The 23,242-nt window shown below is 45.2% G+C and overlaps 1 protein-coding gene across 2 annotated transcripts in view; it reads left to right on the forward strand.

The window, feature by feature from the left end:
• The window catches only part of Gpr89a (G protein-coupled receptor 89A), a 40,322-nt gene that overhangs the window by 8,947 nt on the left and 8,133 nt on the right, over window positions 1-23,242 (forward strand). The window contains exons 2-10 of one of the 2 annotated variants that reach the window (XM_055603839.1): window positions 1,663-1,722; window positions 2,930-3,033; window positions 7,479-7,585; window positions 8,106-8,207; window positions 9,733-9,853; window positions 10,935-11,015; window positions 18,071-18,180; window positions 20,073-20,161; window positions 20,880-20,972. In XM_055603839.1, the coding sequence (XP_055459814.1) occupies window positions 1,663-1,722; window positions 2,930-3,033; window positions 7,479-7,585; window positions 8,106-8,207; window positions 9,733-9,853; window positions 10,935-11,015; window positions 18,071-18,180; window positions 20,073-20,161; window positions 20,880-20,972 (867 nt within the window). Of the gene's footprint in view, window positions 1-1,662; window positions 1,723-2,929; window positions 3,034-7,478; window positions 7,586-8,105; window positions 8,208-9,732; window positions 9,854-10,934; window positions 11,016-18,070; window positions 18,181-20,072; window positions 20,162-20,879; window positions 20,973-23,242 lie in introns of those variants that run through there. The other variant, XM_055603840.1, reaches the window with a different exon arrangement.

Here is a 23,242-nt window from a genome sequence, read left to right on the forward strand (position 1 = left end):
TTTGCCCTTGGCATCCAGATCCAACCCATGAGCCATTTCCTTGTCAGTTCGACTTCTACTTCTAGAAAATGTCTGGGTTTTTTCTGTCCAGGTTTTCTTTTCTGAGCTGCCTGGCAAGCTACGTTGGGCCACTTTATGCTGCCCACACAGAGAGATGATGCCATGTGGCTCACAGTCCCAGAAGCAGGATTTCACAGAAGCCCTGCTTCGAGCTGGCTATTGCTGTGACTGGGGCTCAGTGGCCACTATTGCTGTCAGCATCGGCTTCACTGGTGCCCTTCTCATTGGAGGACCCCACGCCAGAGCAGGCTGCTCCCCTCCTGCCTCTGGACTTCAGAACACTGCAGCAGTCCTTGCTCTCACAGAGACTGCTAAGAGAGCTCTAATGATGTGACGCATCTACCACAATTTTTTTCTTTTTTTATTTAATAATTTTTTCATACAGATATTTTGATCATATTCTTTCCCCTCTCCCAGATCTTCCTCACCTTCCTGCTCACCCAACAGCGTATTTTTTTTCTCTCAAAAAAAGAAAATCAATAAGACAAAAAAATAACAAAACAAAGCATGGAGTGTGGCTGATATACCTAGTTACCTCCATTGGAGAAAACATTTTTCCTTTCCTGGCAGGTGTCGCTTGCAGATGGCTTCTTGGTTACAGATGGGACGTGAGGTCCACTTCCGCTACTCTGTGCTAGGACTTTGTCTGCTTTGAACCTGTGCAGGTCTCGTGTTGCTGTCACAGTCTCTGTGTGTTCATATGCACTATGTGAAAGCACAGGTTTGGACTGGCCAGCAGGACCCTCTGCGTTTGCTTCTTTTTGGGTAGCAGTGTCATTATCTGTGGTCGTCCCATTTTTATGTTACTTGAAGCTTGGACACTACTGGCCCTCTTACTGTTTGTGCTTTGATAACAGAACAGTGGGAAGACCAGCCCTGGATGCTCGGCGCATTCTGTAGTTAAAGCTTTTACAGTATCTGTAACTTTGGAAGGTGTTGGAGTAAGGGGTTGGGGAAAAAAAGTATAGGAGAAAGCCGTAACGTGGGCGCAGGGTATAGGTATTCTCTGTGGAAACAGCTGGCTGTATAGATACCCTGGGTAGGCGAGGCATGGTCCACTAGGGCTTACACTGCGATATTTCCTTCATATTGGTATATGAAGGAAACTGCCGATTGGCCGGTTTTCCTGAACATGTGCGTAAGAGGTAAGCAGGTAAGTAGAGTCAGTCTTACAGCAGAGACACTGCGCGATCACTTGGGAGAGCCATGAGGAGCGTAAACACAGCAGGATCCTTTTCTGGGGATAATGGCTCCACTCGAGCTAGAAGCTTCACGGTTTGCTCGCTTGGCATTTGGTCAAGGCATCAGCCTGATGCTGATCGGAGTCCTTGTTCGCTTGCTGGTTTGCTAGCTTATAAACTGGTTTATAGCGTTATAGGAAAATACATGTATTTCCTTTTTTTGTCCCCCTTAAAATTCATTCTATACAATGAATAATTTAAAAATCCTAAAAGCATGTAAGAGTCTTTCCAGTGTTAAAAGTGGATCTCATTTTTAATCTCTAAAAATAACTTTCTAGTTAGCAGACATTTTATCATACAGTAGTTTCTATATTGCGAAAAAGAAGATCTATCGTAACATTTTGTCTTTCTTCTCCCCTAGATACTGTTTTTTGGATTCGGGTGGCTTTTCTTCATGCGCCAGTTGTTTAAGGACTATGAGGTGAGAAGAAACCATTGTATGCTGTAGGTTGTTTAGAATGGAATAAGAAAAATGGTTCCATTAAAAACATACATTGTGAGCTGGGTACAGTGGAGCGTGCCCATAATCCCAGCACTTGGGGAGACAGGGGTAGGCAGCTATCTGTAAGTTCGAGGCCAGCCTAGTCTACATCTACAAAGCAAGTCCAGGACAGCCAAAGCTACACAGAGAAACCCTGTCACACACACACATACACACACACACAGTAGAGTGTGTTCAGTTCCTCAGGTACAAAACAAAGATGTGCAATTATGGAACTCCATGTGATGCAGGCCTCCGTGACAGACTGATTTATCTGTCTGTTACTAACTTAATATCATAGATTTTTGAGACAGGGCCTTACTGTGTAACTCAGACTGGCCTGGAACTCACACTATAGCTCAGGCTAACCACTAACTCACAGCAATCCTCCTGCTCCAACCTCCCAAGTGGTGAGGTTACAGGCATCTACCACCAGGCCCTACTGGTTAAGATGATTTAAAAGAAAAAAAGTTATATGGCTAAGAGCAAGGAAGGCCATTCCTTAGCCTGGTGGGGCCACACACAACTGCAGATGCATGTATTTCAGAGGGACTTTCGTTTCTAATGCCTCGGAAGTTCCCTTTCAGTCTGCAGTTGCCGGCCTTCAAGTTTAAGTTAATACCCAAATCCCAGCGCTAGTCTGATTCTTATTTTAAGTCTCAGATTCAAAAAAGAACCACATCCTGTAATGAACATTTCTAATTTAATTCTCATTACTTAGTTATCTGGACACTTGGGGCATTTCTAAGGTATTTTATATTAAGATGTATTGTATTAAGGAGTTTGGGGAACAGTCTGGAAGAACCCAGAATTGTAGCTCAGTACTATCTCACCTCTCGGGAATGTTCCGGAGCTGATAGGAGTTTTGCAGTGTTGAAGAAGTCCTTTTAGCATTAAGCGTGCATGCAGATCTGTTTTGTTTTGGTCACTGGCGTGGGGAATCTCAGTGCTACTCAAGGCGCTGAGCTTTAAATTCTCCCACCACAAGGAGATTATGGAAAAGGCAAGTGCTGCCCTGCCATGATTTAGCCAGAGTTCTTCTGCGGAGACTTGGGAATTCCGCACAGGCTTGCTGCCTGTCGTCAGAAGACTGTCAGCTCAGAGTCTGAAGCACGGAAATGACCGGCTGCGCTGTGGCTTTCAACAGGTGCGGCAGTACGTGGTGCAGGTGGTCTTCTCCGTGACTTTTGCATTTTCGTGCACCATGTTTGAGCTTATCATCTTTGAAATCTTGGGAGTTCTGAACAGCAGGTCAGTACAAGCCCTGCCTCCTTTCCTCAGAAGTGTGCTGCTTTTCATTTACAGTAGAAGGTTCACCTGCATCTCCTGGTGGAAACTGCCTGCCTTGTGGACACTGATTAGTCCTGGGAGCCACAGTGCTCACCAGAAGTGTGGGCTGTGGCCACCTAGTAACAGGTTTGTTGAAGACTGTGAATCTCCAGGGGATAACTGCTCTGCGGAGCCTGCTGAGCGTGACAGCCTTCCCTCCTAGCAGCGCTCTGTTTCTCAGACTGTCTGGCTGAATTCTAATCGTGCCCCGCAAACTTGGCCTACGACTTAAAAAGATCGAAACTCCTCAGCCATTTAAGGACTTCGCAGAAGAGTGATGCCCAATCCTTCTATTTTAACTACCTTGGTTAACTTTACACATAGTTGAGTGAATTAAACTGAGAATATTTCTGAAAGTGTGTTTTTAAAAGTCACTCCTGGTGTTGGTGGCAGAACCGTGACTCCCCTGCTTTCAGACTTGTTCTTTTAATAGTCCAGACCTTGTTGGACGAGCTGTGGAGAATGGACAGGTATTCTTATGCTGTTTGCCAAATTGTATCATTACAACATGGATGTTTTACTACTCTCTGAGTAGAATTTAGCAAACTTTTCTATGAAGGACCAGATAGTAAATATTTCATGCTTTTAAGCCACAGGGTGCATCACACCCACAACTGCCGCTGGGAAGCAGAAGCAGCCATAGTGTGTAAACAGATGGGCTCGGTTCTGCCCAGGGAAGCATTGTTTGTAAAATTGCTAGGTGCAGGTCCTAGTTTGCGGCCCATTGGTCTGAGCAGCAGTAGCAGGAAGAAGACAGCTGCCCTTTGTGGTACTCTGTGCCGCTGACCTTCTAACTCAGAATTAGTCCTGCACAGCTAGGAACCATGTCCCTTTGGCGCACATATCTCACATTCCTTAGTTTACTTTAGAGTGCAGGAATGAGAGCCGCTGAAGTCTGTTTCCGCTTTAGGCTCATTTTCGAGACCAGATTTGTTTAGGCTGAAACATGTCTGCACTCACACCTTTTCTTCACGCTAACATTTGGCCCAGCTGTGGACAGAAATGTGGACCTTGATCACATGGTCTATCTTGCATTCACCAGGTTCAGAATAGTGAAAATTTTCAAAAGAGAGTCTTGACTCTGAATCTGAGTATTCCTTTGACTTGCCTCTAAGTAAAGAGTGTGTGGCACTCTATTCAAATGCAGAGTATTGTTTGGATCTTTTTTTTTTTTCAAGAGAACATCACTTTATCTTCAGCTCAAAAGACCAGCTAAAACATGTGATTAGCTTTCCTTGTGTGTATAAGTGTTTTGCCTACATCCATGTACATGTCCCGTGTATATGCCTGGTACCCAGGTTGGCCAGAAGAGGGCATCAGATCCTGTGGCACTGGAGTCACAGACAGTTGTGAGCTACCATGTGGGTGCTGGGAACAGAACTGAGTCCTCTGCAAGAGCAATAAGCACTCTTAACGACAGCATCTTTCCAGCCCTGTGATTGACTTGATTATCAGTAACGCTCCGGTTTCAAACCTGCTGCCTCCTAGCATGTTCCAGAAGCCTGCTGAAGAGCTGGGTAGATTAGATTGCCTGGAGCTTGTATAGCTCCTTTGCCTCTCTGGATCTTCTAACTGGGTTGATTCAGAGAGCAAAAAGCTGCCAATGCAAGTGAGCACATCTACACTAAGTGACTTTGACTTCCTGTAGGCCCATTGCTGCATATGGGCTCTTTGTTCATGATGCCCGCCATCTAGAATAGGGGAAACAGAAGGACAGCCTCTCAAAGCCATCCAGGTTTCCTTCCAAAGGATATTATCATTCAGGACATTGGGAAGTGAAATTGTGTGAATATTTGGGGAAATTCATTATCTGGGTAATAAATTGGTGTAATTATGACCAATTTTTATAGACACTCTGATTTATCTGTGTGATCAAATCATCTATTTCACATAGATTATTGGACAATTTAGAGTTTAATTTGTGTCCCACCCATAGCAAGTTTCCAGAACTTGTGTTTCATACCAGCCGTCAGGACTAGCCCAGTTTTAGCTGCCTTTTACTATTGTCATTTTTTTAACCTATTCCCTCAGTTTATGTATTTATTTTGTGTTTTCTACATCCTATCAAGCTACCCAACCATTTACACACTTTTGTATCGACGCTTGAACTTAAACTTAGAAACTTGAAAAGACACTGTCGAAAACGAAGTCTTCCGAAGAAGAGGAGAATATTATTTCGAGCCATCTACCCAATAAGGAATTTGTTTCTAAGACATGTAAAGAGCTCTCACAATTCAGTAGTAAAACAACGCAGTTAAAAAGCATACAAAGGTCATAACGCTTAGTTACATATAGAGTAGTCACCTAGCATGCATGAGACCCAGGGTTCAACCCCCAGAACCATAAAAGGGAAAGAGGAGAACAAAGTACAGAAAGCAGGCAAAAGGTCTGAATAGGCATCTCTCCAAAGACGATAGACAGGGGGCCAACAAGCACATGAAAAGATGGCTAGTGTCCTTAACCATCAAAGAAACACCACTCAAAACCACGGTGTCGTAGTTCTACCACCAAGATGGCTATAACCAAAAAGACAGACAGCAGCAAGTAGTGTTAGAGCCAGACAGAACTGGACTCTGTACCCTGCTGGGGCAGCGAGCAGGCTGCAGTGGTGTCCCCCAGCATGTGGCCCAGCCACTCCAGTCCATCTCTGCATGAAAACAAGTAAAAGCATGGCCGTATTCCACCTGACACAGTGTCCATGGCAGCACTACTGTAGTAGTTTGAAGTTAAAACAGTCATATATGTATTGGCTGCTGAATTGATAAATAATGGGGTAAATTTTACTCAACCATTAAAAAAATGATCTATTGATAGATGTTGTAACATAGATTAACCTTGCAAAGCCTGTGCTAAGTAAAAATAGCTCAGCACAACAACAGATCACATATGGTACAATTCCATTCATGTGACATGTCCAAAGATACAGGTTCATAGAAATAAATACTTCAGTTATTGACTTCGGTGGGAACAGGGGAATGAAAAGTGACTGTTAGTGGTTACAAGGTCTCTTTATGGGGTCTTGAAAATATCTAAAATAATTAAGGTGATAGTTACAAAAATCTGCAAATATACTAAAGGCCATTGGATTGTACACTTCAAGTGGGTATATTGTTTCTCCAAAACACTGTTGTCAAAAGCAAAAGTGCTACATTTTAAAGCTTATTTTCTTTTTACTTACTTATTTTGAGATAGGGTCTCACAATGTAGCCCTGGCTGGCTTGGGATTTGTTATATAGATTAGGCTGACCTCAGACTCATAGAGAATCTACCTGCCTCTGCCTCCTGGGTATTGGGATTAAAGCTATGTGCCATCATACCTGCATAAAAATAGAGAAAACACATTCTATAAATATTAATTAAAGTTTTCCATGTCAGAGCTTAAGCTCAAAATACAAAAGAATTTCTGAGTCTTTTGCTCAGAATTACTGTTAACATGTATTTTCCTTTAGCTCTTTTAATTTAATTTTTACGGCATTTATAATTGGGGAGAGGCACTTACAGGTCCCTTCATAAGTGTGGCGGTGAGAGAACAACTTTGAGAGTCATACTCTCCTTCCACCCTGTGGGTTCCAGGACTCAAACTTACGTCATCAGGCCTGGCATCAGTGCCCCTTCCCACTGCACTGTCTCACCAGCGCTGTTTTGGTTTGGCTTTAAGACAGATGTCATGTAGCCCAGGATGGCCTCGTACTTACTATGTGACAAAGGCTGGCCTTGTGATCCTCTACCTCCCAAGTCCTGGAATTAATAGGTGTGTAGGATCAAGCTTTCCTTTAATTCTATTATTATTACTACATTTAGGGGGTGTGTGTGTATGTTATCCATCTTGCCTGTGAACATGACTGAAACATTAACATTCTTTTTAAAGGTGGAAATTTCAGGTTAAGATGGTAACATAAAAAAAAAAAAAAAAGATGGTCACGTACTATTCAGAAATTTATATATAGTTTGTTTTATTGGTTTTGCTTTTGTTTTATGACACAACGTTTCAATGTCACCTAAGATGGCCTTGAGTTCACAGTTCTGCCTCCTCTTCCCAAATGCTGCGATTATAAGCAGGAGCCACCGTGTGTGTGTGTGTGTGTGTGTGTGTGTGTGTGTGTGTGTGTGTTAACACAGGATATCTCTCTGTAGCCCTAGCTGTCCTAGAACTCAGTATGTAGACCAGGCTGTCCTCAATCTCACAGAGATTCTCTTGCCTCTGCCGCCTGAGTGCTGGGATTGAAGGTGCCCAGCTAAAGGTGTACCAGCCTGCTTGGCTGACCAGATGGCTTGTACTTGGTATAGGGTCCAAGAGCAAGAGTCTTTGGAATACTACACAAATGAGTGCTGGCCTCACCTCTACATGTCTTTGATGTCCATTTCAGCTCCCGTTATTTTCACTGGAAAATGAATTTGTGTGTAATTCTGCTCATCCTGGTTTTCATGGTGCCTTTCTACATTGGTTACTTTGTCGTGAGTAACATCCAGCTGTGTGAGTATTTGCCTTCTATGTCAGCACAGAGATGGGGGTGCATTGGGAGCCTCATTTTTGTAGTTCTTTTATACTGGTGTCTGGGACCCACCGTACCTTGAAGCAGTCATAAAGTGAATTCTGTCTGAAAGAGAAGATTGTGTCTCCTGCCAGAGTTATTTCTGCTTCTACTATAATATCTCCTTGAACTCGGTCCACGTTATAATTTTAGCAACATTTTTCTAATGAGGAAGGGGAGGATCAGGAAGGAGTCGAGGGGAAAAAGAATATGAGCAAAATATATTGTATGAAGTTTTAGAAGAATAAATGAAAACATTTTTAAAGACTGGATAAGAGAAGACATTCTTAACTAAAATATGAAATGTTCTTACAAAAAAAAAAAAGGTTCTCTAATGGTGGGAAGAATGCTTTGCCAAGCATTGTGTAGTTCCAGCATTTGCATACTAATTCCACACACTCATATTTGTGATAAAGCTGCTTAGTAGCTGTCCTCCCTGACAGTCTCTTTTCCCTGTCTCAGTGCACAAGCAGCGCCTGCTCTTTTCCTGTCTCCTATGGCTGACCTTTATGTACTTCTTCTGGAAGCTGGGAGACCCCTTTCCCATCCTCAGCCCAAAGCATGGTGAGTGGAGTGGAAGTAGGAAGAAGGGCTGTTTATTTTTCTAATTAAAAGAATAATAATAACTTTCTAAGCTTTGGATTGTGGGAAAGAGAGTAAGTTATTTCTCTTAGAAGCATTTGACTTTGAAACAAAAGTTTTCCTTCTTTCTAAGGGCATCAAATGCCAGTTTGTTTGCGTAAAAATGATAGGGTAATGATATAGAATGCCAGTCTGTGTTCTGTTACTGTACAAGAGTTAATCTGCTTAAAAAGCAGAAAAATTGATTTTGGCTCCAGTTCTGGAGGTTTCAGTCAGTGGTCAGTTGGCCCTGCTGCCTTTGGGTCTGTTGCAAGGCAGTACATTATAGTGAGAGCACATGGCAAAGGAAGCAGTGCCCTTCATGAAGAATACAGAAAAGGAGGGGCTGGGGGCTGCCACTCTTCTCTTCAAGAGCATGCCTCCCTGGTCAGCCCCCACTCTTTTCCCTTGACGCTCGTGAGTGGGTGGGGGTGCCAAGGTGCTCATGTGGAGGTCAGAGAACATCTTTCGAGGGCCAGTTCTCTCCTTCTACCACGTGGGCCCGGAGGCCCAGGTTGTTAGGCCTGGCAGCAGGTGCTCTGACCTGCTGAACCATCAGCGAGCCTCTGCACAGCTGCTCACCACCCTGCACGGTCACGTCTCATGTGGGCGTGTCAGTTTGGTCAAACTCCGAGCATTTGAGCCTTCGTTTCAGGAACATCTGGGAAGGAAAAGAACTTGGAGCTTTCCAGATCCCATAGCGCAGGAGGAAAAGCCAGAAAAGGGTTGGGATGAATGCTGGGTGAACCAGTGCCTACAGTCAGCCACACCTCCAGCATCTTGGCGTGTGGACGCATCGCCTGGAAGCTTGGATTTGAGAAAGAAAACTTTTCCCTCATTTGGATCGTAGTTTTTAAAAGCACATAGCCGTTCAGTGAGATGGCTCTGTGGGCAAGGTATGAGCCTGATGGCCTGAGTTCCACCCTGGGATCCACACGACAAAAGGAGAACGTTGACCTCTAACCTCATGTGCGTTGTAGTACAAATGTAGTACAAACACATGCAAACAAACAAATAAATTACTGAAGTATTAAAAACAATTTTAATGGAAGCATATGTAGCATAGCTAATTACATTTTAAAATAAAACAGCAGTATCTGTTTCACCATTTCAGATAATAAACAAAGGCAAAGTTCAGCAGCCTCCATTAATAATTAAAATACGCTTGTCAGCTGGAGAGACAGTTCAGTGATTAGAAGCACTTGTTGCTCTTACAGAGGACCTGGGTTTGGTTCCCAGAACCCATGTGGTGGTTCACAACCATCCATAACTCCCGTTCCAGGGGATCTAAGCCCTCTTCTGACCCGCACAGGTACCAGACACACATGCAGGCAAAATACTCATAAATCTAAAACAGAAGCTTCAATAGGCTTGTGTAAGATGCTGGTGGATACAGTGTTTGCTTCTGTAGCACAGGTGGAGGCGGTCTGTGTGTATCGCCTGGCGTTAATGGCTTTGGTGCTTTCAGGGATCTTGTCCATAGAGCAGCTCATCAGCCGGGTAGGCGTGATCGGGGTGACTCTCATGGCTCTGCTTTCCGGATTTGGTGCTGTCAACTGCCCGTACACATACATGTCCTACTTCCTCAGGTAACACATGCTTCGTCTCCGTCCTTTTTCACTGTTGCTGGAGAGTGTGTGTCTCGTGCTACATCGTTAATACTCACAGTCGATCTAGGGCTGCTGCTTATTCTTCTCTTCCTCTGCGTCCATGGGCGTTTATCTGAAGCCTTTCTAAGCAGGTGTTTTCTGTTTTCAGTTCTTTTGAAACAGTATCTCAGCAGGTGGCCCAAACTGGCTTTAAGCTGGGTTCTCCTGCCTCAACCCCTGAACAGTGGGGTTGCAGGCATGTGCCACCAGCTCTGGCTGTTTATTTCTAAGTGGCAGATTTCATGCCCCATGCACGCACTGTTTAAATGCATGTTTCCAGTGGGCGACAGTGTGAACCTCTCCCAACTGCAGGAAGTTGCTTCCTCCTTGACATCAAATAGTAGAAGACAATGCCAATTTAAGCATCTTTTATTTTTATTGTAGGTATATGAGTGTTTGCTTGTGTGTATGTATATGCCTGGTGCCCACAAAGAGCCTCAGGTGCTCTGGAAGTTACAGACATTTGTGGGCCGCCGTGTAGGTACTGGGAACCAAGGTCCTCTGCAGCTGTGCCCAGTACTCGTAACCCCAAGCAGTCTCTCTAGCCCAGTGGTCCTCGACCTTCCCAATGCTGCAAACCTTTGTTACCATTCCTCATGTTGCGGTGACCCACCCATAAAATTATTATAGTTGCTACCTCATAACTGTAACTTTGCTACTGTTATGAATCAGAATGTAAATATAGTTAGAGGTAGACGTTTGCCAGAGGGGTCGTGACCCACAGGTCGAGAACCGCTGCTCTAGCCACTAACCATATGTTTTAAATGTATCTAGGTCAAAGATAAGAAAGACTGAGAGCACAGGCTACCCCCTGCTGCCTAGGACAAGAGAAAAAGTAGCTATAAGAGGTGACAGTACAAGCATCTTAGCTTAATGGAGTCATTTTAATGTTTTCTAGAAAAGCTGGCCCTTGGGATTTGTGCTTCTCCAGATAGCTTGCATGATGTCCCAGGGTGGGACCCCAAAACGTCACTAATTTTTTTTTTTTTTTTTTTTTTTTTATGTTTTTTGATCACTGCAGAAATGTGACTGACACGGATATCCTTGCACTGGAGCGGCGACTGCTGCAGACCATGGACATGATTGTAAGCAAAAAGAAAAGGTGAGGCCACACCCAGAGGGCCTGAGAGCCGGCAGGTTCTCTCCTCTTCTTCATTACAGAAAGGGTTACTCTCGCCTCAGAGGAAGAAGGCTCCCAAGTTCTACTTTCTGAATTTTAACATTTCTCTTTAGATAAATTGTTAGACTAATGTTTGGCATTTGGAGGATTCTGTTTTCATTTGGTTTTGGAGACAGGGTTTCTCTGTGTAGCCTTGGCTGTCCTGGACTCACTCTCTAGACCAGGCTGGCCTCAAACTCACAGAGGTCCACCTACCTCTGCCTCCCAAGTGCTAGGATTAAAGACACCACCATGCTTATTTGTTTTTTCCCACATTTATTTAATGTCACTGTGCAGAGGACAAGGATGGGTACTTTAAGGCTGTTGCCCTACAGTTTTACAGTTTTCCTTGCTTGATTTAGATTTTTTTCAACTTCTTTTTCTCCAACTACCTAAGAATCCTTTAAATCTTCCAGCCATTGTTTTTGTTTCTGTTATAGTGGTTTGTTTGTTTGTTTTGCTTTTTGCTTTTTGGTCTACCCCAGATAGAGAGTGCAGTGACAGCAGAGAAAGGATTTCACCCAAGTCCAGCTTGGTGATCCTGTGGATTTATTGAAATACTTACAGGAACATGAGTGACTTGGGCAGTTACTTCACTGGAAAACCCACAGTGTGGGTGACACCTCATGCAGGTTCCAACGCGGGAGCCCCAACCCTGCAGCCGTTCTCTCTCTCTCTTTCTCTCTGTCTCTCCTGCTTCCAACAGTTGCTCAGCACTTCTGTAAACTGTAGGAGAGACTTCATTGAGTCTTTATCTTCTGAATCTCATAAGCTCTGAGACCCTTTCTTCTACAATAGAATGTTTCAGTCTGAAAAATAAAACAAAGTGAAAAGCTACATAAAAATTACCCAAAAATGTACTTCTAAAATACATGTTTTCAAAGTGGCATTTTTATAGAAATCTATGTCACAGTAGACCTACAAAGAAAGCCTTCTGAAATCAGACTATCTGCATTTGGATCTTTTGTCTACACCTTATAATTTGACCTTGAACTAGGCATTGTGTCTTTGTTTCCTAATATGTAAAAAATAAATGAAGAAATAAGCCAAGTGGGCAGCACATGTGCGGCAGAGGTGGGAGGATCGAGTTCCGAGCCTGCCTAGAATACATAGTACATGTTAGTGAGTGTGAACTATGTGGCAGAAGCCTGTCACATGCAATGAGACTCTAAGAACAGTGGGTCATACCTAGCAAAGACCAATATGACCTTATTAATAATCTGTAGTAATCCTTTGTTATTAACTCTAGGAAGCAGTCTCTGCTGGATACCATATACCCCATGTTCATGAAGCTTGTTAGCCTGCCCTTATCCACATGTGAATGATAATAGTTTGCAAATGACAAGTAGTTTTCATATTCCCCCCTTCAACACATTTCTGAGAACTTTTTTTTTTAAGATTATACAGATCTCAGCCTAGGTGGTTGTGAGATACTGTGTGTTTGCTGGGAATTGAACTCATGACTTCTGGAAGAGCAGCCAGTGCTCTTAACCGCTGAGCCATCTCTCCAGTCCCCCTTCAACACATTTGTATAGTTTGATCCATAGTCAAGTCAAGGAAGGAAGAGGTAGCAATAGACATTAGAATAACAAGGAAGGCGTCAATTTACCTAGGAATATTTGTCTCCATTTGTACGTGACTCTACTAAGGTATGAACGGTAGACATGTGACTAAACATTTATTTTTACTTAAATATATGTTATTTATGTTCTGTACATAAATCTATAGAAATGTAAGGTTTTTTAAGAAGACTTTTCAATAGTGAAATGTATGTGTATATACAATACATATACTTATATATATGAATTATATTATTTTGGCCCCCGAGGTTATTCTCCCTTTGTGATATTTCTTCTAGAAATGAAAAGGCACAGTTGACATTGAAGGTGGAATCAGGCCCGAGGCAGCTGGAGATGGACACTCTCACCCATCTTATACTAGCTGTGCTTACGAATTGGCTCTGACACAGGCACATTACCACCCAGTTCTTCTATAAACTCTTGTCTGGCCGGGGTCGGGGCTGGTTTGGGTCCTGTGAGAGTCACTTGACTAGATAGGCTCTCAGGGGATTGGCCTCCCACCTGGACTTGACTAGCACAGCCTGTCCCAGTACAGCATACAAACAGCTAACACTGGACCTCCGCTTAGCACACTATAGAACAACCTTTCAGCCGATACCCACAGCTGGGAGGGGTTTGTTCGTTTGACCTAACAGTGGCCTGCAAGAATGTTAACAGTATCTGTTGTGGACAAAATGGGGTGCTGTGGGGTATACATGGGGAAAAGTCTTAACCTCTCCTTTGAGGTGCTGCTATTCTGTCCTTTTCAAACTGATGGGGACAAAATGCATTTCACATGAAATGTGAGCATCAGCCCTCACTGCTCTGAGTCAGTAGCAGAGTAAACTTCGGGTCTGGCAGTGTGAGTCAAGCAGTGGCTTCTGCAGAGAATCTTAAGGACAAGCATTTAAAGTCACCGGGGAATGAACAGGAGCAGGCAAGGAAAGAAGCTGAGAAGAGTATTAAGTAACTGCTGGAAGTTTCTGGCTTTATTGTCTAAGTTGTTCCATGGAGTTCAGATTAGCAGAATACTTGGAAATTAAAAGTCCAGTGTTGGAGTCCAGGATGCTAGAGGGCCAAGATCCACAATCTAAATGTCCGTTTCCCCCAGATCCCTCCTCACCACTCAACATCTTGGCACATAGGAAGCACCAAAGAGCCCACAGAGCTTCTTACTGAACAGCACATGCCTCTTAGATATGCAGGTTTTCTTGGTCTTTGAATGGCTGCCCAACGTTTGTGCCTGGTGGGCACGCATTTGGATGACAGAAGAAAAGGCCTTCTGGAGTGCGGTATAAGAAGGTAGAACTCAGGACTGGCGTGGAGATCAGAAGTTTGGGAGAGATCCTGTAGGGAAAGAACCGCAGTGAGTGGGTCATAAAGTGGGCCACAGAATCTTACGATGTCCTTCGTTAAGCACTGACTCAGGGAAGCTTCAGCTCAGGAGGGGTCGGGCAGTGGGAGGAGGGGGTCATAGAGCAGGCTAAAGGAGCAGCAGCTTAAAGGTGAACCTAAGCAGAAACAGTAGCTGGTGCTGGCTCCATGGACTTCCAGCCAGAGCCTAGGTGAGCTAGCTGTCTGCAGGTACGTTCTCAGGGGGAAAAGATTCAGCAGTCACTTACATCCACAAGAGCAAGTCTCCATCCAGAACTCTAACTCAGCTGTAAAGAAATAGCCTGTGAGCATTTCAGCATACAAATTGGGCAAAGGAAACAAACTCCAGCCACCAGGCATTGGTGGTGCTCGCCTTTAATTCCAGCACCCAGAAGGCAGAGGCAGGCAGATCTCTGGCTTCAAGGCCAGCCTGTGCAAAGTTGAGTTCCAGTACAGCCAGGGCTACACAGAGAAACCCTGTCTCAGAAAACAACAAAAAAAGTATGAAGGAAAGAAACTAACTCCAAATAGGTCCAGGCAGTTTAGCCATTGCAGCACTTAGGTTCTGCATCTGCCTGGGTAGCACAGTAGAGCTGACTCTGTCAGTGGGGGTGCAGGTAAGCTAGCCCAAGGGCGTGAGAGTGGGACAGCTGGCACAGCCCCTGCCTGCTGCACCACTTGGGAGAGTGGGCCTGAACCTCACCTGGACAGCACAATATAGTTGGTCGTGCTGGCATGGGTGCGAGGGAGCCAGCCCCGAGGACAGGAGAGCAGGAGAGCTGAGTCTGCCCCTTGAAGTGGAAGTTCCTGGTTTCTTTGAAGACTCCGTTGTATCATGTGATGTTTTGCTGGAAGCTGTCTTGTGAGAGGGCATGTGATGTTTTGCTGCTGTGAGCTGTCTCGTTTGAAAGGTGTGACTTTGGCCAGCTGAGAACATCCATGGATGGACTCTGAGGAGAGAAGATATATAGAAGCCCACAGACAGTATGACAATGCTTTTTGGATCAATATTACTTCACTGGTCTTTGTTCTTTGACATTTCACTTCACAAAGATAAACGTTCCAGAGAACTTCTCAGGGCTAAACAGCCTAGTCTTGGGGCTTTCGCTGACTTGTTCCAGTTCAGTGGAGTCACTCGGTTTCGTGTTGCTGTTTGGTGTTGGCATTTGGACTGAACTGCTGGTACCCAGACAGTGAAGAGTGGACTCACCCCAAGGAACGACATCTAAAAAGTTCTACAGACCCCTTTCCCTAATAATCTTCTTTCTCCCCGTCCTCTGGTTAGTGAGTTGGTAGGGAGGTAAAAGCATTTAAGAACCCAAAATAAAGTAGGTTTGTTGAAAACTCTAAGCCTACAGCCCCTTGCCAGCTGTAGCATTGGGTGAGCGAGCCAGGCCACACTGGAGAGCTTGGCCTATGGTGTGGGTGCGGGAGAGCCAGCAAGCAGATCCAGGGCTCTGTGTTGGGCCACACCAATAACTACCTCATCGATGTACTGAAGGGGCTGGTCATATAATCCAAAGCCACAGGATCTCCATGACACAGGGCAACAACAGGGTATCTGAGAGGAGTCCCTGTGAGGATCCAGCACTGATGGTGTAGCAGAAGGCCTTTAAGGCCCTGGTTCTTAAACTCTACTTTAGTCTAGTTTCTTATGCCTCTTCCTCCCTGCCCCTCCCAATACCCCAACACCAGGTAGGAGAGAAAGGTTAGTGGGGAGAGGGGACGTAGTTCTCTTTAGCTACTTCCTGCTGATTAGGGTTGACACGTTCCTTGGGGCAAGGCCAATCTTCGTTTCAGGGTATCTCCAGCTTTTAGTCAAGCTGCATCAACGCAACCAGGAGCAGCATAGGAAAAGCAGCAGCCACGATCTTCCTGGGAGCCACGCCCCACCCCGCTCTGGGGTTCACTCCCTCTCCAGAGTCCTCAGAATTAAACTATCGCCAGCTGGCAAAGACCATGCCCCCTCCGAGCTGCAGGAGGCAGTTTGCTGCTGTGGACAGTCTGGAGCAGCCCCATATCCACACCTGGGATAAACAAAAACATGTTTACATAACTGAGTTTTTAACGACACCAAAACTTTCCTCTACAGCTCTTGAATCAGCCCAGTGACTCATGGCAGTGAACATTTGTGAGCAAAGTATGGGCAAAGGGTACACTGTGGGACACACTGTGACACACTACAGCTCCCACAGTGAGATTTTTTTTTTCTTTTGGGGGAAGGTTGCAAGGGTGGAGGGCAGATATGAAGGGACAGGGAGATGAGTGGGAGTGGGTACATGGTGTGAAATTCACAAAGAATAAAACATTAAAAAAAGGAAAAGTCCAGGCAGTGGTGGAATACGCCTTTAATCCCAGCACTTAGGAGGTAGAGGCAGAGGCAAATGGATCTCGGTGAGTCTTGAGGCCAGCCTGGTCTACAAAGTGAGTTCCAGGACAGCCAGGGAGAAACCCTGTCTCAAAAAAATCAAAAGGAAAAGGGAAAAATAAACCTCAGCTTAGGTTCCTCAAGTCAGTGGAAAAATGCCAAGGCCAAAACTACAGAAATGTACCCGCCCTCATGATGCTCATTGAGTAGACCTATGGCAGGTTTCTTAGAGGCGATTCTGGCCAGGCCCATTGCTCTCAGTGCCCTGAATACCTGTGTGGTTTCATCTAGGTTTCTCACTCAGCTGATGTCCCAGGCAATAGAGAGGTTTCGCATGGACCTAGCTCTGAGAAGCCTTGTCCAGACCAGTGCTGTCCTGAGATTTCAGTCCTCAGATGGCTACATCTGAGCAAGGGTGAGAGAATAGCATCTCTAACTGAAACCTATCGAGAACTGTTGGGTCTGTGTCCGTGTCCCCGTTCTCCTCCCCCCCCCCCCCCCGCCAACATTTGCACAGTGCTTTGCCATCTGCTGTATCCTGACATGTTTGAAGTACCTGCCAGATACCTGCTCCATGCTGGGTACCCGTTCTCTGCCCTATAGAGCTGAACATCTCATAGGGCAGACAATAAAACAGGTGAGAAAAAAGTTAGCCAAGATTTGAACACAGCTAGCTTATATACATTCAAAGGAATTAAAAAAAAAAAAAATAACAGTTTGTGAAAGAAATAGGGATAAAACAAAATTGCAAATTTAGAAAAAGTTTGGTGGAAATGAGTATTTTACAAAATGATTCTGAAACAGTAAGTCTGTAGATCTCCTCTCCTGAAAAAAATCCAAATCTGAGCTTCACAATATGTGGAAAGATGAATTCAAAACAGACCTTGAACTTGGATGTACAGAATGAAACTAAGAAATTTTAGGGACTCTTTGAGACCTAAAAACAGGCAAAAATTCTAATTACTTAGAATACACTCCATACAATGAAATGTGAACAAACTGGACCCCACCAAAATTAAAACTTGCATCACAGAGGACTTTATAAAGAAGAAGGAAAGACAAGCTGCAGACAGAAGGAAGTATTTGGGAAAAGATTACTATATAGACTTTCAAAAAGAAAAAATTTCCAAAGTCCACATTCAAAACAACAGTACGATCATAATATGGGCAGAAACCAGATGGCATCGGGCTCATGGAAAGACACTCAGCAGGAGTGGCATGCACTTAAAACCACACTAAGGTGACTATGTACAGTTAGGATGACTCAAAAACGGTGACACTGGGCTGGAGCTCAACAATGAAGAGCGCATTCTGTGGTTGCGTAGGACCCGAGTCCAAGTCCATAGACGTCAGACAGCATATAACCCTTGGAGCTCCAGATCCAGCGGTCTTCCTTTTTCCTTTTTGTCATCCACTTTTCCTTGTATTCCTCCTCTGTACCTGGTTCTTATTTGTCAGCTACTTTGTTGGTTAAAGATACTAAGAGATGGTGGGACATGGTTGACGGTATTAGTTCATCAATCCTTACAACCGTTCAGAGTGAGAAAGTGAACTAGGTCTCTCGGCTCTCAATTGGCAGAGCCTGTCCTCACATGTCATAACTCGTGAGCCAGCAGAGACACAGTTGCGACACTGGTAGGTAGAGATGAGGGTGCGAGTCACACTTTTTGACTTGGCTCCTGTCGTCTTTATTTCAGGATGGCCGTGGCACGGAGAACCATGTTCCAGCGAGGGGAGGTGCAGAGCAAGCCGTCAGGACTCTGGGGCATGCTCAGGAGCGTTACTGCCTCAGCCCCAGGGAGCGAAAGTATCCTTTGTCTTCTGCTTCGCTCTTCCCCTCCACTCTGGACCAGGGGCAGGAAAAAAGTAATGCTGGATTAGTCCCCGAGGGCTCCTGACGGCCCCAGGGTCCCGCTGGCCAGCACTGTCATAGGAAGTACAGCGGGGCCATCATCTTTCCTATGCTTGGACCTAGCCACAAAAGCATTGTCTCCGAGCTGGAGAGAACCTATCAGGTCATTCATTTCACAGATGAGCAAACAGACCCAGAGGTGAAGCCGCATGGTGACTTGTGGCAGATGTAGGACCAGAGCTACCCTCTGCTTTATGACTTGTTCTGCTATGCTGCCCTGTCTCCTGTGGCTGCGATACCACAGGGCACAGCGGCTCCCTAGGACAGCGGCTGGTTCCCCTGTGTGGTGGCAAGGATCCACTCCTAACCCAGTTAGTGTCCACACAGATTTCAAGTCGCTCCACATCCTTAAGAAACCAGCGTGACTGGGTTAATAGTTTGCTTCTGGCCCTGCTGGTTTGGAGGTTGACTAGTTCCCATAGGGGGGTGACCAAATCTGTGTGTTACCACCTCAACCCCCAACCTTCAGGTCAAAACTGAAGGCAGAGATGACATGACATACTCCTCTTCTTCACCCAGTTGTGTGGAGAGGGTGCAGACTGTCGTGATGGGTCATGGCACACATGCTGATTAGGCGGGGAAAGCCAAGGTGACTGCAGCAGAGAGAAGAGAGCGGGTAACTGGGGCTGGAGAGGTGGCTCAGTAACTGAGAGTGCACTGTCCCTGCAGAGGACTTGAGTTCCTTTCCCATCACCCATGTCAGGTGACGCACGGCCACCTGTAACTAGTTCCAGGGAGATCCAACGCCTCGGCCTTTTGAGGGCACCTGCGCTCATATTCATAAACCCCCACACATACATACATACACAGAACTTAAAAGAAAGCTCTTTCTGTAAAAAGAAAAACATGTAACCCCTGCAGCATTTGCTTTGTGTCCAGTTTCGAGGCAGAGTGCTAACAATGAGTCTAGCCTCTTGGGGCACTAACTCTCTACTCGAGAACCAGAGACCTGTGACCATTGCTCTCTGATGCTGAGTGCCATAGGCCTTGCTGATAGCTGCTGTTGAGGGGAGGAACTGAAGGGCGCTTGTTGATTTCACAGAGGAAAGATGATTTTAATTACTGTAACTGTCTTAACATCTTTACTACTTTAAAACACATAAAAACCCAAGTGTAGGTTAAGAACTACATCAACAAGGTATCAAGATGCTTCTAGCACTCCGAGCTCCTGCTTCTTTAATGGGGGAGTAGTGGCACTCCTCTCAGAGGCACCGAGGGTGGCATCTGGCAGTGGAAAGAATGGGCTCCGCTGCAGGCAGCTGGCACTGTGCATCCACGCCTGGTACATACATGGAGCAAGCCGTTTACCTCTCTGAGCCTCTTTCCTTGTCTGAGAAATGGGTAGCAGCTGTTTCGTGGGATTGTGGGAAGTAAAAGAAGCTTCTGGAAGAACTAAAGGCGGCAGTGCCTAAAGCCCAGCCTGGTGGGGCTGGGACCACGGTGCCGTGTGCCTTTCCCTAACAGTGTCACTCGGGTAGCGTAAAACTGCTGTATTGTAGGTCTTGGTGGCATACGCTGCTTGAGGCGGGGAGACTGAATTTGACTTAATAGATAAATAAAGCAAAAAACAAGCCTGTCTGAGACTCCAGCTGGCAGATGCTCATGGGGCGTTCCTTCACACCTCTGCGGGCTAGGAACACGGCATTGAAGCAGAGTACTGGCTGAGGCGGGAAATTAAAGATAACAGGCAATTCCCAACTTCTGCCCTATATGACAGCAAATCTTTTCTTCCCACTGTTTCCTGAATTGTGTCTGCGATTTAAACCTTGATGCCCGCTTTCTGCCAGATCTGACTCTTATCCAACAGGAAGTAGATGCTTTGGAAGAACTAAGCAGGCAGCTTTTTCTGGAAACAGCTGATCTGTATGCTACTAAGGTACAGAGCAAGGAGACAGCTATTGGTTTGCCCACATGATTGAAGAGAGGATGAGACCTCAGGGCCTGTTGGTGCTCCGTGAGCAGGCAGTGCTCCTAGGTAGCCCACTGGCTTTACAAAAGAGGCTTATGTTTATGAAATCACTCCTGTGGCTGGCAAAATCATCCCTGCTCAGCCAAAGAATAGGAGGGCGGCTGGCCCACTCCATTTCCTGCTGAAATCCACATCCTTCCTGGATGAAGATGGTCTCCCCTGGTTCTTACTGTCTTACAGATTAGCCCAGTCACAAAAGTGACAGGTACTTACCTTACTGGCGACTTCCAGAGGCACACCTAAAATCCAGTATGATTTAAATACACAGACTACCCTAACCTTTTCTGAGCGTGAGTTCCCAGGTAGAGGGTAGAGGGTGCTTTTGGGGACAGGCTTGAGCCCACTTAGCACCTGACCCTGAGTGAGTTGTTGAACCTCTAAGACTCAGTTCCTCAACTGTACGGAGAAGGTTTGAACATATTCCTAAGAGTTGTGGAGACAGGAAGCTCACAGACGTGGGCTGCTTTGCCTCTGGCTGAAAGTCAGCACGCTGACTTTCAGGTCGGCCCCTAGTAGCATCACTTAATGTGTTAGCGTGTGTCATGTTGACTCCGCCTCGTAGGAATGCTTTTGCTGAAAATGTTTACCTTTTGCTAAAACCACGTTTGTGTTTGGTTTTCCTTAGGAAAGAATTGAATACTCCAAAACATTCAAGGGGAAGTATTTTAACTTCCTGGGTTACTTTTTCTCTATTTACTGTGTCTGGAAAATTTTCATGGTATGTATATTGTTATTATAATTATCGTTATTATTGTTTATTAGTAAATACTAATGAACCCAATTTAAAAAGTGTTTATTAGTAACAGTGAAGTTATGTGTGAGTGCAGGCTCACATGTGGAGCTCAGGGAACAACTCTGAGGAGTCAGTTCTCCCCTTCCACTGTGTTGGGGCAGCTACAAGCTGAGGACGCCAAGCTGGCTGGCTTCAGGCAGTTCTCAGAATCCACTCCTATCTTGGCAGAGGAATGCAGGGATTACAGATTCAGGCGTCCTCTCCAGCTTGGGGGTTCTAGGATGAGACTTGAGTCCTCAGGCTTGTAAGCGGCAAGCACTTTCCCCCGCTGAACCATCTGGCCATCAGCTGTGTTTTTAATGGCCGGAGTTGGGTGACTTTTCCCGGGAGTAGCATACATTGCATAGGCCTGACTAACACGTGAGCTCAGTTCCACATGGGATTGAGTCAGCAGACAGCACTTCTATTTTTCAACCCCCTCCTGTGTGTGTGTGTGTGTGTGTGTGTGTGTGTGTGTGTGTGTGTGTGTTTACACTTTACATACATATGTGAGGACGTAAGAAGACTGGTGATAGAGTCTTATGAAAACACCCCTTACATTCTAAGAGACTGCAGCTGTGGTGGACCTTACAGCCCAGTTAGGAATGTACCTCGAGGTCACTTAAGACTGCTGACTTGATTGCTTGAGCAGCTTTTAAGAGAACAATTTAACAACTAGCCTTACTTGCTTTGAGTTTCCCCGGGAACCAGCTTTTATAAACTAAGCTAATGCATAGCTGTAGTTCATTGGTGCATTCTTCCCTGCCCCTGACCCAGAAAGCAATGCATGTGTGTTTGTATCTGTGCTGTGATAGTCATTTGTCAAAAGCAGCAAATAAGTTGAAAAGCTTATGAAATGCATACTCACCATATATGTTGAAAGCAACATACAGAGACTGCTTGGTAACATTTGAGTGTTGTGGTTGTTGGAGTCAGTAAAATGCAATCTTATAAATCTTTGTTAAAAGTTTCTGTAGAGAGCTGGGCACACCTTTAATCCCAACACTGGGAGGCAGAGACAAGTGAATCTGTGAGTTCAAGACCAGCCTGGTCAAACAGGGAGTCAGGACAGCTAGGGCTACACAGAGAAACCCTGTCTCAAAAAATGAAGGGGAAAAAGAAATTTTGTAGAATACCCCCAATTCCTTTCCCATGTGAGGCTTTCTGTGCTGCTTAGTAAATGCAGAGCAAAGCCCTTGTTAGGGACAGATAAGACAAAAGTCAGGCAGGCACAAATTCAGACTCATACAAAGGGCAGACCAGAAACCATAAGCTACAGAGAGACGAAAGGCAAGGGAGAGAAGTGGAGAATTCAGACTCAGGCTCTCTAGGTTAAGTCACTCCAAGAGGAAGTACTCTGATACCTTTCCTTAATGTGACACTGACAAAAATTGGGGGCTCTGAGTTTCTCACTGATGCGTTTGCAGAGGACTTTTATGAGTGTCCCCTTGTATTGAGACAGTCTCTTGTTTCTGCTGATGTGTGCATTCGGACAATTCTCTGTCTGCCTCCCCCCTGCAGAAGGAGTGTTGGGCGCACAGCTGTGCACCACTGTACCCGACTTTTTACGTGAGCTCTCGGGTTTGAGCTCAGATGGTCAGGCTGTGCAGCCAAGAGGTCTTACAGCTGAGCCATCTCGCTGCACTTGTCTTTTGTCGTAACCCTCCTAATGGCGAGGTGGTCTCTCTCATTCTTGATCTTGATAATTCATAGCTTTCCTCCTCTTTTTCTTCTTTCTTATTGGATCCATAGAGTGTTACTGATTTTTGATCTTTTCAGAGATCCAGTTGGGACTCATTAACATTTTTCTGCTTCCTATTTCACTGGTTTGTGTGCACTCTTCATTGTTCTCGTTTGTTGTTTGGAGTCAGCTCTTATGATGAAAATGAAGGTCTTTGGAGATGTTTCCAACAAAGGTGTTCTTTGCTGTAAATGTCTTAGGTGCCATTTTGACTGCATTTCACTGTGGTGTACATCTGTCAGTCCCAAATGCTTTCTGATTTTTTTCTTGATTTCTTCTCTGTCGCAGTGCAGTTAGAAGTATGTGATGAAGTACCTAGGGGTTATGAATGTAGCTCATTTGGTAGAGTGCTTGCCTAGAATGCATAAAGCCCTGGGTTCAAGTCTCAGCACTGTGGGATCCATGTGTGGTGGCACATGTCTATGCATCCATGTAGAGGAATTTCAATCCGACAACATAGCTGCCCTGGCAAGGG

The sequence above is a fragment of the Psammomys obesus genome, unplaced genomic scaffold, assembly GCF_907164565.1.
Source record: "Psammomys obesus unplaced genomic scaffold, mPsaObe1.curated_primary_1811, whole genome shotgun sequence".
Classification (NCBI taxonomy): domain Eukaryota; kingdom Metazoa; phylum Chordata; class Mammalia; order Rodentia; family Muridae; genus Psammomys; species Psammomys obesus.